The sequence below is a fragment of the Temnothorax nylanderi genome, unplaced genomic scaffold (assembly GCF_030848795.1).
Source record: "Temnothorax nylanderi isolate EJ_2023f unplaced genomic scaffold, tnyl_v1.0 TNYL_tig0048_pilon, whole genome shotgun sequence".
NCBI lineage: Eukaryota > Metazoa > Arthropoda > Insecta > Hymenoptera > Formicidae > Temnothorax > Temnothorax nylanderi.
Window position 1 is genome coordinate 1,939 of NW_027249110.1, and position 17,507 is coordinate 19,445.

At 32.7% G+C, this 17,507-nt stretch overlaps 2 protein-coding genes across 3 annotated transcripts; both read left to right on the forward strand.

Annotated features, from left to right (window-relative positions):
- Nucleotides 1–688: 688 nt before the first annotated feature.
- Nucleotides 689–2,158, forward strand: LOC139772388 (uncharacterized). The gene is made up of 3 exons (XM_071706061.1): nucleotides 689–1,224; nucleotides 1,320–1,656; nucleotides 1,770–2,158. Exons 1-3 carry the CDS (start codon nucleotides 784–786, stop codon nucleotides 2,090–2,092), a joined length of 1,101 nt encoding a protein of 366 aa, XP_071562162.1. The 5' UTR covers nucleotides 689–783; the 3' UTR covers nucleotides 2,093–2,158.
- A 7,563-nt stretch (nucleotides 2,159–9,721) lies between these two features.
- Nucleotides 9,722–16,956, forward strand: LOC139772269 (protein hunchback-like). 2 transcript variants are annotated; one of them, XM_071705802.1, is made up of 4 exons: nucleotides 9,722–9,950; nucleotides 11,496–11,636; nucleotides 12,550–12,887; nucleotides 13,094–16,956. In XM_071705802.1, exons 3-4 carry the CDS (start codon nucleotides 12,640–12,642, stop codon nucleotides 14,760–14,762), a joined length of 1,917 nt encoding a protein of 638 aa, XP_071561903.1. In that variant the 5' UTR covers nucleotides 9,722–9,950; nucleotides 11,496–11,636; nucleotides 12,550–12,639; the 3' UTR covers nucleotides 14,763–16,956. The 2 variants fall into 2 exon arrangements, with proteins under 2 accessions (XP_071561903.1, XP_071561904.1); XM_071705803.1 differs by having other exon boundaries at nucleotides 12,664–12,887.
- Nucleotides 16,957–17,507: the final 551 nt, after the last annotated feature.

The following is a 17,507-nucleotide window of genomic DNA, read 5'->3' on the forward strand; positions in this document are numbered from 1 at the left end:
TATTAAATTTTTTTACAGGCACGACCATGGGTAATAGGTTAACCGTTGCAGACGATGGGTATATAGAAAGAGAATCGCATATGATAACTAAGACAACCGTTGATATAACTAAGATTCGAACGACCGTCGGTAACGAGAAACATATGATAAAGCAGAAACGATTGCCGATCTATGATATATAGTCGTACAATCGTCGATATAATCTTTATAATAATTATATATAAATATCAAGGTTATCATTTTTTAAAGGTAACCGAACAAAAGATAAGTAAAACCATGGATTATAGATCCCGAATGATAATTTATATGTAAATAATAATAAGATATTATCTGTTCTTTTTTCAGGTTTTTGTATCACATGTGCGCGGAAAAGTGCCCTTTATTTCACGGATTTCTGTGCGAGAAATAGCCTATTTCTCACGGTAAGCCAATTACTTCACGGAAATGTCGTTTCCACGGGCCGTGACGTCATCAATGCAGTAAAGGAAGCAAAACGGTACGGTAATGGAAATACGGGCATGTGATTAGTTGCTCGAGCGTGGACAATGTATTGCCCACGGGCATGAGCGCCACCCGCAAGCAATGAAACATGCCCGATGTCCGGTATTAGTTATCCGGACTGCACTCTAACGTAACGCCATCTCCCAGCAGACGAAGCTAATTCGTAACCAAAGCTAACCTTACAACAATCTGTCAAATGCTAGTCATCAGTCGTGTCCAGTCGTGTCATATACGCATTCTTTTGGTGTTGCACGATATTATTTAGACGTAAATTATTACAACATGAATCATCAGCAAGAAATCACATCTGAGAATGATACTGATAGCCCACTCACACCGGCAGAAATAAAGCAAACTGCTAAAAATGCAACTGAAAATCTCATACCTCAAAAATCAAAACAGAAATATAATAAGGCTTATAAACAATTTATGGACTGGAGAGCTGAAAAAAAGATAAAATCATTCTCCGAAAATATACTGCTAGCATATTTATCAGAATTATCACACAATCACAAGCCAACTACTTTGTGGGCAACTTACTCAATGCTGAAAACCACACTGAACATAAACAATAACATTAATATTAATAATTACCAAAAACTCGTCCCATTTCTAAAAAAGCAATCACGAGGATTCCAGCCAAAAAAATCCAAAGTTTTAACACCAGAAGAAATTAATGAATTTCTTAATAAAGCTTCTGATCAACAATACTTAGATACAAAGGTAAATATTCAAAATCAAATATACAAATAAATTTCCATAATTAACCAAAAATGTTAGAAATTATTAACGCATTTACTCAATAAACGTATTTACAGGTAGCTATGATATTTGGACTTTGTGGCGCATGCAGAAGGGAAGAATTAACCCAAATAACAATTAATGATATTGAAGACAAAGGATCCATATTACTAGTCAAAATTCCAAAAACAAAAAACTACAAACCAAGATCCTTTGTAATATCCGATGAGAATTTCTACAACTTTTATAAAAAATATACAGCTTTAAGACCAAAAAATATCCAAACTTCAAGGTTTTTTTTAAACTATTACAACGGACAATGCACTAAACAGCCAATTGGAATAAATAAATTTGGTAGAATGCCACAAACCATAGCATCATATCTAAAGCTACCACAGCCTGAATTATACACAGGTATGAAACAAACACATAAAAACCATAAATATCAATTTTAAATAAAAAAAACATAGACTTATTGAACAAAATATTAAATATGCCTGAAACAAAAAATATTTTAATTCCTACAGGTCACACTTTCCGTCGCACTTCCGCCACGTTGTTGGTAGATTCTGGAGCTGACCTAATAACACTCAAGCGTCATGGAGGCTGGAAATCTAATGCAGTTGCAGAAGGATATGTGGAAGACTCTTTAAATAATAAAAAGGAAATTTGTAATCAAATAACGAAGTCACTAACAAATAAGCCCAGTTCTGAAATATCAACATCAAAAAACGTGCATGAAAATCCATCAACATCAAAAAACTATGCACAAAAACACACAGAAACCATTAAGATCAATACTTCAAATAAAGAAAACAGACATATTAAACAAAACATTAAATATACCTGACAATGAAACAAAAGTTACTTATATCATTAATATTAATAATCCTCAAAATGTTAATATATTTGAACAAAAAAACGTAAAATAATTTATTTCGTAGTTACAATTAGATACAGATATTATTTTCAGTTTCAAAAGAAAGTTTATATTTTTAGTTACAAAGCATTCATATAATTTATATGTAAATTATATATTTTAAAAAACTATTGTTTATTTGTATTTTTATTTTATAATTACTTCAAAATAAATATAAATAACAATTTTAATATATTAACAAACTTGTTAATTTATTCCATAAACACACACTACACCGATTTTTAAAACTGATATTAGTTAATCAAAGTCGGGGGGGGCGAAGCCCCCCCCGAACCCCCCCTGACCGGGGAAGGGGGCGAAGCCCCATCCCCCATACATATCACTCGTGCGCTACGCGCACTCATGTGTAAGGTTTATGTCTGCTCGTGCGCTTCGCGCACTCGCGTAAGTTAACAGAGATATCGTCCACGTAAATTTCGCTCCACGCACTTTTAAGCGCACTTGTAATACAAAATAGTATGTGATACACGTGCGTGCGTAGTTGGCTATTGTTCACTCGTGCGCTCCGCGCACTCGTGAGCAATAGCCAACTTCGCGCACTTGTATCACAATATACTATTATATGTATGTTATCACCTGGAGTAAATTCAACATGAGACAGGGTTGAGTGTTTACGCGTAAAATATAAAAGTCCACATCTACGTGCATACAATGTAAACTATGTTTAACATGTCATTTATGTAAATTGTAAAACAAGAAATATTCCTTTTTTCAGTTTTTGATTCACGAAATTAACAATAACAAATTAAATTTTTATTAAATTGACAAATTAGTTATTAGTCACAAAGAATTACTAATTACATAAAAATTAATCATGTTTGGGTAAAAGTGAATTACGCAATACTTAAAAAATTGATAATTTGTCAGAAAAAAATTTCTAGTTACGCGAAAATTAGTATTTCAGCGAAAATAAATTAATTTTGTTTGCAAATTGGTAATTAATAGAATTAAATTCTTTATTATTAAAATAATTAATAATTTGTCAAAAATGAACTACTACTTATTTGAAAATTAATGATTAGTGAAAAATAATTATTAATTTTTTCAAAATTGTAATAATAACATTAAATATAATAATAGTCATAATATAAAACCATGTCTCTTATTTTTGAAATTGATTAAATATACCTACACGTATACGTATTCAATAAATACGTCTTAATCCACACGTATTTAATCAATTTCAAAAATAGGAGACGTGATTCTATATTATTATAACTATTATTATATTCAATGTTATTATATATTGCTATTCTTTATATTATATAAATATAAAAATACATATATATGTATATTTGTAAAATTATATTTTACGCGTAAACGCACTACACCCTGTTCTAATATATTAATTTTTTTGATATACTTTTACCTTGTCAAAAATCATGAGTTGTTAGTACCCGAGATTTTGAGATCTCTCTATAACCAGTGAACGGATCAAGTTCTAACTAGGCTTAATGGATAGCTTGGACCAATATGATAAGTGTTTTTATTTTTCCTTGGAACTTGAACGTTTTTTGAACACTTTTTCACCGCTTGCAATATATTTCAGCCAGCCGGTCGTTCTGCAATTTCTTCCTTTGGCCGGTGTCTATTGAAATCGAAGAGGACAATGATAGCGTATGCGAGTCGTGTATGTAATGAATCGTCCTATAAATTTTACATTGTCCGGCTGCCGATGTTTAGGCGCCCACATATTAACCCCGGGGTGAAAAGGTCGTGCACACGGTATTGTCCGATCGACTGACCCTTCTTATGACCTTCTGCTGCTTATTTATCAGGTTACGACTGTGTCTGGACCCCTCATAATCGGTCTCACATAGCACGACAAAATGTAGAGTTTGTGCGAATTGCTGCGCAAATAAGCACACATGTCCTTACGTCATAAAGACGCTCTCCAATATTGATTGCAGTTAAACTACCGTCTTTGTGTTATTGACATTAATTTTCAATATTACAGTTAGATAATATTTGGAAAGTGTGTTAAAAATTAAACTTTATATATGAAAACGTTTTAAAATAGATACAAATATAGTAATAAAAAATATTATAGAAGAGAACGAATATAACGTAAGAACATATAATTTATAAATACAAAAAACGGCCAATTTCGAGCACTTCAAGATGTTAAAAATGTATTAAATAATTTCGAAGTATACAGTCAGTCGACGTTTCGGCCTAACTTGGCCTTCTTCAGGACAATAAAAATTCAAACCGGTAAACGCATTACAAAACTCTTCTTCGCTTACATTAACTGAATCAAATCACAAACGCTACTATTTAAAATATTTGGATCTCGCCGAGGTATGTGGAGAATTGGTCATAATGAAGTCAGAAGTAATAATCAAGTGTTCGTCAAGTTCAGGACATTAAAAATTTAAACCGGTAAACGCATTACAAAACTCTTCTTCGCTTACATTAACTGAATCAAATCACAAACGCTACTATTTAAAATATTTGGATCTCGCCGAGGTATGTGGAGAATTGGTCATAATGAAGTCAGAAGTAATAACCAAGTGTTCGTCAAGTTATCCGCCGATTCACTTTGTCGCCGGACCGTCTTAGTGGCAACTAAACCGAAAGTTAAAATTTGAAATAACCACTAAATTAATAATTGAGTCTCAACTCACGACTATCAAACTCACATAAGCGGTCAACCAACAACGACGTGGGTGAATTCCTTCCATCACATCTCAAAAGCGTGTGTTCGTCGCAAAAGATAACAGACGACTGAGGCAATACTCGCATCGCAAGGGCACAATAACCCATAGTTAATGTTGTTAGAAGAACATTTAAGATAACCGATACAAAATATCGAAATAAGCATCGTTCAATAGTTCAGTGTCCTTGTTTAAATGTATACCATTCTTCTGCTCTTTAATATGAATCATTTCAGCAGTCAATCTAGAAATCGAACATAATTATAAAAAGAGATTGACTGCTGAAATGATTTATATTAAAGAGCAGAAGAATGGTATAAATTTAAACAAGGACACTGAACTATTGAACGATGCTTATTTCGATATTTTGTATCGGTTATCTTAAATGTTCTTCTAACAACATTAACTATGGGTTATTGTGCCCTTGCGATGCGAGTATTGCCCCAGTCGTCTGTTATCTTTTGCGACGAACACACGCTTTTGAGATGTGATGGAAGGAATTCACCCACGTCGTTGTTGGTTGACCGCTTATGTGAGTTTGATAGTCGTGAGTTGAGACTCAATTATTAATTTAGTGGTTATTTCAAATTTTAACTTTCGGTTTAGTTGCCACTAAGACGGTCCGGCGACAAAGTGAATCGGCGGATAACTTGACGAACACTTGGTTATTACTTCTGACTTCATTATGACCAATTCTCCACATACCTCGGCGAGATCCAAATATTTTAAATAGTAGCGTTTGTGATTTGATTCAGTTAATGTAAGCGAAGAAGAGTTTTGTAATGCGTTTACCGGTTTAAATTTTTAATGTCCTGAACTTGACGAACACTTGATTATTACTTCTGACTTCATTATGACCAATTCTCCACATACCTCGGCGAGATCCAAATATTTTAAATAGTAGCGTTTGTGATTTGATTCAGTTAATGTAAGCGAAGAAGAGTTTTGTAATGCGTTTACCGGTTTGAATTTTTAATGTCCTGAAGAAGGCCAAGTTAGGCCGAAACGTCGACTGACTGTATACTTCGAAATTATTTAATACATTTTTAACATCTTGAAGTGCTCGAAATTGGCCGTTTTTTGTATTTATATTGCTGTTGTTTTATCGAGCGAAATCTCATCGTTAACATATAATTTGTTATAAATACATATAAAAAGAAAATTATTTTTCCTAAAAAATTTTTTACAATAAATCCATGAATTAAAAACTCTGCCTAATATTAACCGTCATCAATGGTATGTAATAATATTATATTTTATATCTTGTGCTGCGTGTGCAAAATAAATGCGCGGTAAATGCGTGCACGAGAAATGTATAAGACAAACAAAGAGAGAAAAAGACGAATAATCTTTCGTTTCTATAGAAAATGTAAGAAACGTTGCGAAAAATTGAATAATGGCCGACAACTGAAAAATAAGATAATGAGAACTCGCGGAATTATAGATAGAACGATAGAATAAATTCAGCCACTTCATGAGTAGGTATCGAGAATTCTTTGATCCGCATAGCCTCCTAATTAAGATATAAAATGAAGATCGACAAAAAGAGAGAATAAAGAACAATGAAAAAAGGAAAAAGAAAAATCTGTAAAGCGCGATTCAAACCATTGGACAACTGATCAAACTTGTTACTAATTAATATTCTTCAGATTGCTTTTTCCAAGTTTGTTTTTTAGAAACATTTTAAATATTTTGAAAATAAATTCTATAATTTCTTCTTATGTATGTACATACTAAACAATTTTTGTGTCAAAAATTAAGGATGGAGTTCCGAAAACGGTCTACCTCTGATTTCGCTAAAACTTTGTAAAAATCTTTATTTCGGGTGAAAGCTTTTAAAGGGAATTTTGACGACTCCTATGACAAAGCCATTTTTCAAGATAAAATAATAAAAAGAATAGGAAGATTTTAATAATTCTACAGAATATTAAAAATTGTTGTAAATATTACATTATATATTTATAAACACTTTTCCTCACTTTACTTTAAACGTGTGATCTTTCTGTTCAAGTCAGCAATCATACTTTAAAAGTTTTCATGTTGATTCAAAAGCATTGAAAACATGTCCCACACGGGTTTCCAACTTTTCACGCGAAGTGAGGTTCACTCCCACCCACCCTTGCACCCTTGCACCCTGTACATACATAGCAGCAAAATTACTTTTCTTAGCACTGACACAAACTTTTATATTTCTTAAACTTTTTGTTGTAATTTTTTTATAAATAACAAACGACGGTTAAAGCTTTTAGAAGGTTACTCAGGAGAGTGGTCTCTATAATATATGTCAAGGTCAAGGTCTCGCATCAAGTTACTCCCCTAAACTAAATAAATATCACACCAACTATTCTTTTACAATTTTATTTTTAAAAATGACTTTATTGTACAAGTCGCCAAATTTCGCTTTAAAGGCTTTTATTTTAACCTAAAATGAGGCTTTTTACAAAGTTTTATCGAAATCGGAGGTGGACCGTTTTCGGAACTTTATCCAAAATTTTTAAGTTTAATTTTAATAATATCAAATATATAAGAAACTCAATATAAATTATTAAGTTATATTATTGAAGTTTTTATTAAAGTTCTAATCTTATAATTTATTAATAAAATATTAATAATAATAATAAGCATTAAATTGTTACATATAAAACTTGGCCTTCACATTTCTCATAAAATAGCTATTTACATGTTGTCTAGAGAGAGAGAGAGAGAGAGAGAGAGAGAGAGAGAGAGAGAGAGAGAGAGAGAGAGAGAGAGAGAGAACCGATGTATCGTTTATATTAGACTTTGTAATAATTTTACAAGCTACAACATATTCTTATAGCACATTCTTGTAAGCTAGATCATGTTCTAGCTTATAAAATTATTACAAAGTCTAATATAATCGATATTCTTCTAGTAGTAAATAATCAAATTCTGCTTAACTTAATCGGCAATTATTTGTATCAACAAAATTGCTTTCAGTAAAATTTCCAACTTTACAATTCGTTGTTTTTAATCTAATTTTTTCCATGTATCAAAAATAGGTATTCTATCCATATTAACAATTATAAACTGTATTAGGTACGTATTACCTGATAAATTATTAATCGATTAAATTTAAAAAAAATCAGAGTTTGGTCAAAGTTACCTTTAATAATAAATGCAGTAATCAAACTTTTTATCAAAATGACCAAGAAATACCTACGCTATATTTCCAATATCTATTCAATTCAGCAAAATTGATTCATACGTTGAAAACTTATAACGTGAAAACATATGAGACATTCCACTACCAAAGTAGTAGTTTCGGCAGATGAACTATAAGAATAGGTCAAAGCCATCAGCATAGGTCAGCTGTGTTGTTTGTCCTTATATAGAAAAGAACGCCATTTGCGCGTTGCAGCCTGCGCTCTACCGCGTGACAAAGGGCCGACCGGTGATGATCCTTACAATAACAATAGTCTATCGTAGATTGTCATTTCAAGTTTTGTAGATTTGATCGAATTTTTCGTAATACCTAATTGCAAATTCACAATAATTTCAAACTTGAGCTCTTGCTCGTCGCGTTCGGACAAAATCGAAAGTATTTCATATTTGTTTTTTCACAAGATCTTATATTTATAATAATTACATATATGTACCGTTAAGAATTTGTGTTCTTGTTCATGAAATAAAGAAAAATAAATAAATAAATAAATAAAAAGTATTTAATTAAATATACATATAATATATTAAAAAATGTATATTCTATTATTCATATTTCTTTAAAAGAAAGAGGTTTATAATATATGGTAGAAAATAAAAAAATGTTATTTGAATTACTGCCATTGCTTCCATATTGTTACTCATCCGCGATCAAATAAATGCAAACAATTATCTTAAGCAAGCATTGTTCTTAAAAGCTACATTCCATACATATTCTTACCTGAATAGAATAACAATTGTTTCAACAGCTGCGCCCAACCCTTTTTGCACGCCTACACGAAGTTTCAAAGTTCAGGAAAATATTTTTCTATTCACAACTTAAACAAAAAAAGATAAAAATATGTTGCATTGGATTAATCCTGTCTCACGAAGAACGTGACAATCAATTGCATTTACATTTCTGTAACGAGATGCAAACTTATTTCCTAAAAATAATGAAATCAATTTTTTTAAAGACGTTAAATAATACTATTAATGGTGCATGTGTGTGTGTGTGTGTGTGTGTGTGTGTGTGTGTGTGTGTGTGTGTGTGTGTGTGTGTGTGTGTGTGTGTGTGTGTGTGTGTGTGTGTGTGTGTGTGTGTGTGTGTAAAATATATCAAGATAATGCCATCTTTTATCATTCTAATATATACTTATTTCAGAAAACATGAAATTTACGATCTGTAGAATTAATAAACCCTGTTTTATTATATATATGTATTAAAAATTATTTCTCCTTCTCTACCATAAATCTTACAAGTAAATATTAATTTCCACAAAAATGTAAAAGTAAATCGGAATATATTATATATATATATATATATATAAAAACTCTTGAAAGAATTGATGCACAATTAATTAGCGAGTTTGAAACAATAATTTTTTAAATATTTACCGAAACAACAAGCAATTGAAATAAGAGACTTATTTACGCAGCAGATGGAGCAATAGTAGGTAACTTTTTGGCAAAAGATATGTTCAGTAGCCATCATTGTCGAGAGAGAGAGAGAGAGAGAGAGAGAGAGAGAGAGAGAGAGAGAGAAAGAGAGAGAGAGAGAGAGAAAAGTGGGAGAATGGAGAACAGCGTTTGCCGAATCGTCTATTAATCCGAAGGATAGGATAGATGGATCGTGATTGGGTAGACGGACGAGAGAGGGAAGATGACACTACCCCATCGGCAAGACCCAAGAATAAATGGCTATTTCATTTTGGGACTTGGAATGTCGTTGTTATAGTTCGAGCTCACTTGTCGTTCCTTAAAATATTCAACGTTCATAAATTCATATCGGTGCATATGTAAGAATAACGCGTGATAACATATTGTGGCTTTAACTGAGTGTTGGGTGGTTTTTTGATATATTTAAAAGTGTTGTGCACTTTTAAATGCCTCTCGTAATCAAAGAGAATCTCTGAGCGGTGCCGAGCTGAGATGACTCTGAGATGCATCAGGTTCGATCGAATAATTATTTTTCATTACTATAATGATCTATAAAGTAGAATTTCTTTCTTTGTTATCTTTTAAATTGTATTTAAGCGGATTAATTAATGTTGTAAATTGTTTCACAATCGCATGTGACGTGATCTATCGATTTACTAAATTAATTGTAAATTTTATCAAATATTATTCTAAAACTAAAACTCTGCGAAAAAAAATTTTGCAACACAAAGAAGAAGAAACGGTGTTGTTCGCAAATTTGAAAGCACTGCGTCTATAAGAACAAGAGCGAGGAATTTTGTTTTCGAAGCTGTTCGTTAACTTGAGTGCGGTTTTGAATTCTTTTCTTCATTTATACTTTCTTCGAGATACGCTGTTTTGATTCTTGAACATTGAAACTGTTTATTTAGTTTACGCACACGTCGCGTAAGTATCGATTTACAATAAACTCATAGATATCCGAAAGAGAGTGAAAAAAGAAAATTAAACTTTACTTATTAATTTTGATTTGATAACCGGTCAATTCTTTTCTATTCTGTCAAAGCACCCAAAAAACAGTAATGTAATATAAACTTTTAAAAGTATAAATTATTAAGAGAGAGAAAATAAAATTATTACTTTTTTTACCATTTTTTGACAATCTTATATCCTTATGTTTTTATCTCATTATGTTATTTAACGATATGTTCAGATTACTAAGATTTCAATTTGCTTTTATTTCTTGAATACGTGAGACTAAATATATAATAAATTATACTAATGTATAATTTCATGGCTTAATATATTATCATTTTTTTTTACTCTTTATTCGCATAAAGTGTTACGCTATAGATTAAATATTGTATATCAAACTTGACGACGATTTTCACATTATCGTCTTCTGCTGCGCGTATAATCGATTCTACGATCCTGTAATGTCTACCGATTGAAATTTCAATGGAAAATCGTTCCCTCCTTCCGTCGCGTTCTTCTATTCATTGTTATGATCTTGAAGTATATATATGTCTCGCTTGGAATTTCGAAATACTACTACGTCGGTTCGACCTTGACTAGAAGATATAATGTTGGTCACGCGAATTTTGCAAGATATCGTAGCGGAAAAATGTTGAAAGTAAAACTCTCCTTTTATTCATTGAATATTAAATATTTCAAAGAATAGTGTTCATTGATTTTTATCGATCATAAATATACTTTTGATTTCACAATGGAGGCTATTAAAAACAAAAGAGTTACTCTTGTTGCACATATTTTACACATACAATGTATACATACACGGTATATTATACTATATTTATATTACTTGAATATTTGCACTTTTAATATTGTACTTTTTCTTCTCTTTTTATTATTTTTAATTTCTTAGTTTTCATTTATTTGCTAAAATTATTTGATATTACTAGGTTAATTCTAATAATTAATATGTGCAATTTGTAACTTTTACTTTTTACTTGACACAATTAAATATTTAGTCTGGAATACAAAAGTTTTATGTTTATGAATGTCTTGTGTGATATTGTCACTTGTCGAGTTGTTAATTTCTCCGATTTTACGTTTCAAAGATTCCAACGAGATAAAAAGAATCAAGTATATATCCTTTAATACCACTTGAAATCAACAATATTGGACCATTGTCAAGGAAAAATGATGTCTCTCCGTTATCCGAAAACCATGTTTGCCTATAAGAATAAAGAAATATTATGGTGAGTAATCGCGCAAGCTTCCTTTCTAATTAAATCTTGGTTGTCTTCTATATTTGTAATTGCACCATATTATACTTTTAATTAACTTAACAATTGTATCAAATATGGAACAATGAAAATAAATTGTGAGTTTTGAGATCAAACAATAAAACTGTAATAAACAAGAATTTTATATTTTACATATTTCAAATTTTATTTTAAAAGATAAATGCATATATATACATAACGTGAAACAATTATAAAAGTTTCTTACAACTGGTAGTAAACTGAAGTTTAGATTTAATAAATCTTTTTACATTCTTGAGGAGTATTCTGGTATAAAAAGTCGTAAAAAGGAAAGGTATTTTTTGTAGAAAAACGAAAAAAGCGAATAACGTTAAACTTTGTATGTTTTTTAGCCTTATTTTAAGAATATATGTCTTCTTTTTCTAAATAACAAAAACGCTCTTCTTTTTTATATTATAACCTGGTCACTACGTAAATGATTCTAGCTGTTCTAGGTACGGTATTCCGTAATTACAGAAAAGGACGTATAATATCGTTACATTTACATGTCACACACACACACACACACACACACACACACACACACACAGACGTGTACATACATATATGTGTAACATATCCATAAGTATATTTTGAAATTTCGTATTCGTCGTTTACAAATATATTTCTCAAAGGGATATTCAAAGTCTGTCTTTATACACATTAGTCGTTATACACGTTATTAGATAAAAGAAAAAAATTAATTGTTCCACAAATTCCTGAAAGTTTTCAGATACATATTTATCGCTTGATTAGTCAAACTATTTGTTATACGTACTATTACAAATTCTTCGATATTGACACTTGTAATTTTATAACGTTAGTCTCTTTAAAAAAGAAATACTTGGACGATCTCATATTTTTACAGAAAAAAAAGAATTGAAGGACGAGAGCAGTTTCTTTGATTTCGATCGGTTTTCACCGATCATTGAACAAACAACTCCAATTCGCCACTGAAATGAACGATCGTTTCTTACGGCAGGTTGTAGATTGTCACTCGTCTGCCGGGTATAGCCGAGTACGACCCATCTACAAAAATTTCAATTTATCCAAGAAATTTATGCGGCATCCGAATATCATGGACAAGTATCAAGCTGATCGATCGTCGAGCACCGTGTCAAATATCATACCGTTATCCAGCGAGAGTATCAATCCTATGCGAGACATTCTGCAGCGTCCGTTGTGTGTATTCGCAACGTCAAGCAGGTATACGCTATACGATTAATCTTGTAAGTAATCATAAACACCGTACATATAGGCATTTTATTTCAAGCTTATACGTTATGTGATATGTATGGATGATCTCGAATGTGACGAATGATATTATTTAGTAACGTATTCAATCAAAATCATAATAATATTAGATTAGTAAATATCGAGGGCAAATATTTGTTAGATTCGTTAATTTCTAGGCCAGAATTTACCGAGCATCTAATTAGCCGTTGCACGCCGAAACAACGCAACGATTCCAATCTTAAAGCCGTTCTTGCGCATTTACCAGCCCTTAAATCCCCTTTAAATCCACACGGCGACAGCTGTTCCTCTTTCACCCTAACGGAACATGAGACAGAGCAGACCGACGAGTCTTCTCTTCGTGCTTACCGCGTGAATCCGCGTGAAAACAACGTAAACAGGAGGCGAGACAGAAGCTTCCGAGAGGCTAAGAATTGCAAGCAATGCAATTTCATAGCTAGCACGAAAATGGAATATTGGGAGCACATGCGTTGCCACATCAAAGGCTTTACATGCTCCAAATGCTCTTTCGTTACCAAGTACAAGCATCACATGAACCATCACTGGCTCAGTGTTCACGACGGCTCCAAACCGTTTAAATGCAAAAAGTGTTTGTACACGTGCGTGAGCAAATCAATGCTGACCAGCCACCTAAAGAAGCACTCGAACATCTATCCGTACAGATGCGCGGACTGTACATACAAGACCAAGTTCTGCAACGCGCTAAAGAAACACCTGCGAAAGAAGGAACATCAGCCGGCGATGGTGTTGAACGCTGACGGTTCGCCGAATCCGTTGTCCATCATCGACGTCTACGGTACCAAACGCGGGCCCAAGCAGAAGCCATTCGCTTCCGCTAAAAAGCAGGAGGAATCAAAGAGTACTGTCGCGACGACCATCACCACGAACGATCAGCAGCTCGGTTCAGCAGTAATTTCTCCTGCACTTTTGTCACTTCATTCGCCGATTGCTCGGCGTTATTTAACTGTAACCGCGATAAACGGAATGAACGATGGGCATTGGAGAAATCAAAGTGGCATGAATAAGAACCAATCTGTCGCGACGTTCCCTTACAGCGATTTGGTTGCCGCATTCAATCTATCGAGTCACGTTTCGTTTCGCAAAGACGCGACATTCTACGAAAATGTACGGAGAACGGATCGCGCACAGTCCGGTACGTTAACGGAGTACGCAAAGATTTTAAATGTCAGGAACAAGATGCCGGAGATGTTTGCTCAAATTCTGCCTGTAACTCATTTCGACACGACTAACAACGACTTGAGCGAACATCACTCTTCCGATAGCGTGAAAGCTCCTAGCGAATCCTCGACGACATTCGTGGCGGTAAAAACTACCCAGCTAGAGTACCGGACGACTAGAGATTCTACAAACGTGCCGTTGGATCTCCGCATGGCCGAGGTGATTGGAAAGAATCAGTTTCGGTTTCAGGCATTAGCGCAAATTGATGGGACGTCACCAAAAGTCACCGGCACCAGAAAACGTAAGGGTAAAGCGATCAAGTTGGAACGTCGCGTGGTAAAAGAGAACACGGACGAAGAGCCAGGGCGAAACGGAGGTGTGTCTTTCGAGTCTCCGCCAGACAGTACGGCCGGTTTCCGCAAAGTAAATCAGAGGGTCAAGGACACTAAGGACGACGAAGCCGTTGCCGATTTATTCGATGCCGAGCTCATCTGTCATTACTGCGAGATTATATTCGGCAACGTGATCATGTACGCCATGCATATGGGTTGTCACAGTTTTGATGATCCTTACACATGCGATATATGCGGCCAACGATGCATCGATAAGCTATCTTTCTTTCTACATATCGCTCGATCGGAGCATTAAGTAAAAGTAAAAATGTCTAGTTGAATTTGCCTGATACTTCGATCGAAAGAAGGAAAAATTTATGTGCGATGTCGCGAATACACCAACTTTTGACGTTAAAAAGAATAAACCCAGGCAAGATAGAGGGAAGAAAATTTTCAACATTTCTCTAGTCAAGATGAGTATTGAATACAAAAAGATACTTCTACGAACGTTTGCGTTTGCCAGCTCGATAGAAAAGCAAAAAGTTATATATATTGATCGATATTGTATATGTGCATATATATTGTTTAAACGATATATGTTGCAGCGACTGTACAGGTGGAGGTCAGTATGACGGGTTGCTCATTCGTGCAGGCGCGCATGGTCATTCACAGCTACATTCACTTTTGACGCGTTATATGTATAATGTGAGTGATTATAATGTGCCGAAGCCTAATACGCAGCTGTGACCGACCATGCGCGCCTGCACGAACGGGTAACCCGTCATGCCGACCCGTATGTCGGTTCAACAACCTACATACATATGAATCGAGCTGACGTATCAATTTCAATCGAGGCTATATTTCCAAACAATTATTTTTAACGAGATATACGTGCACACAGATGACGGTATTCTATGAATGTACACCTCAAATTTCGCATTATACTTGTCGAACTGAAATGGACCGAAGGTATTGAAATCGAAAATACCGCAAATTTAATCTTCCATGTTAATTGTTGCATTTTTATGACGATGAGAAAGAAGTGTGGAGCTCATTTTTGCACACATATCTATATATATATATATATATATATATATATAAGAGATAAGATACACAGATGTTATGCAGATCTCAATCTTTATCAATATAAGGACTGAATAGACGAAAAATACAAGAGGACGTGCTGTGATTTAGATTAAACTGATATTTCTTTCTCTTTACGCACAATTGCTTTCCTTCTTTTATTTTTCTTTCTTGCGTAATACAAAGTCGCGATATTCTGCATTTACACGATCTAATTAAGGAGGTATAGACCATGCAATCTTGACAAGCAGAAAAATAGACCTCTTTTTTTAAGTTAAATATTTAAGAAATAAATATTTCTTTCGCTGGTGGTGGACATGATTCCAAAGTAGCAAAAAATCTAAAACAAAATGGAAAAACGGATTCACAACCTATAGAGAAAAGTGTCTCTAAAATGTGTTGAGAGCAAAATTTGAAAACAAAAATTTTTCTTTTAAATTTTATTAAAGAAAATACAATTTTATACTTTTTTGCAACTAAAATATAATTTTTTTTAAGAATTTTTTCCGAAATTCTGTTTCCGACACCGTTTAAAATTTGTTTTCAACAACTTATAAAAAATTTTTGAAAGAAATTGTTGGAGCCGTTTTTGAGATTTCACGTCCACCATGCCAGCTACTAAACTATATATGCTTCCTTTCGTTACCAATAATTTCCTTTATTATTAATATTTTTTAATAATTTTTCTTTAATAATTCTAATTTTAAATAATTTGTTTGTCAAGATTGTCTACCTCCTTTAATTAGATCGTGTAAATGCATCAGGATATCGCGACTTTGTATTACGCAAGAGAGAAAAATAAAAGAAGGAAAGCAATTGTGTTCCAATACTCAGAGATTGTTATTTCTTAAATATTTATTTGAAAAAAAAATCAATAAATTTTTTGCTTGTCAAAGTTGTCTACCCCCTTAAGTAATTATCGGATATTTCTTTCCAATGCAAACTACTTGCATTAATTTGTTTTTTTAACAAATTGACAAAAATGCAAAAGTTTTCATTGTTAAAAATTATTCTAAATTATTTTTTTTTGCATTCATGTAAAATTAGACAATTAATACACACACACACACATACACACACACACACACACACACACACACACATAATTAGATGTACATGTATATAACGAGACAAAGAAATTTTTTTACAAAATCTCGAAGAATACCAATAAATTCAACTTGAGATTGAGAAATAATTGGAAAATAATAAATATGATTTTCTATTATTTCTTAATATTTGTTAGCATTCTTCGAGATTTTGCAATGTTTCTTCAACTCTTTTTCTTACAGAGTTTCCTCATCACAGTATCGTACGTACGCACTTGCATCGAATATAATTGGCAAAGCAAAATCCAATAACAAAATTATAGCATATTATTATTAAAGAGTGGCAAATTTATTTTTATAAATTTCACACGCATTACTATATGTTTCTGAATTATTTTCCATTTTTGTTCTATTTCTCTTTTCTATATATTTGATTGTGCGCGATGTTTATTTCTTCTCGCAATAATATCGATATATCAATTATCAAAATCTTAAAGAAACGGATACACAAATTCTGTTTTCGAAGATCTTTAGACGTTTTTGATACAAAATTTTTTTTATTTAAAACTATACCGTTTTACGTCCGAACTCTCTTAATTTTGTTGCCAGTTTAATGTAACGTATAGTTTGTGACGTACATTTTTATTCGTGAATTATCCAGAGAGACTTATATCGATATTATTCTTTATGTGAATTTTCTTTATGCATATGGGAATTTTATGTATAAACTCGATATAGTTTTGACGTATAGTAGTATAAAACCCGTGCATTCTTCATTCGCTTTGAACCATTATATTCTTGTTAGTTTGATATTTCTTCAAAGTTTCAGAGCCTTAACACGTGTTTCGTACTATACTATATTTATCATCTCTTAATTAATAAGTTTCTATCAAAATATTTCTTTACATGTGTATATGTATAGGGGAGACCGG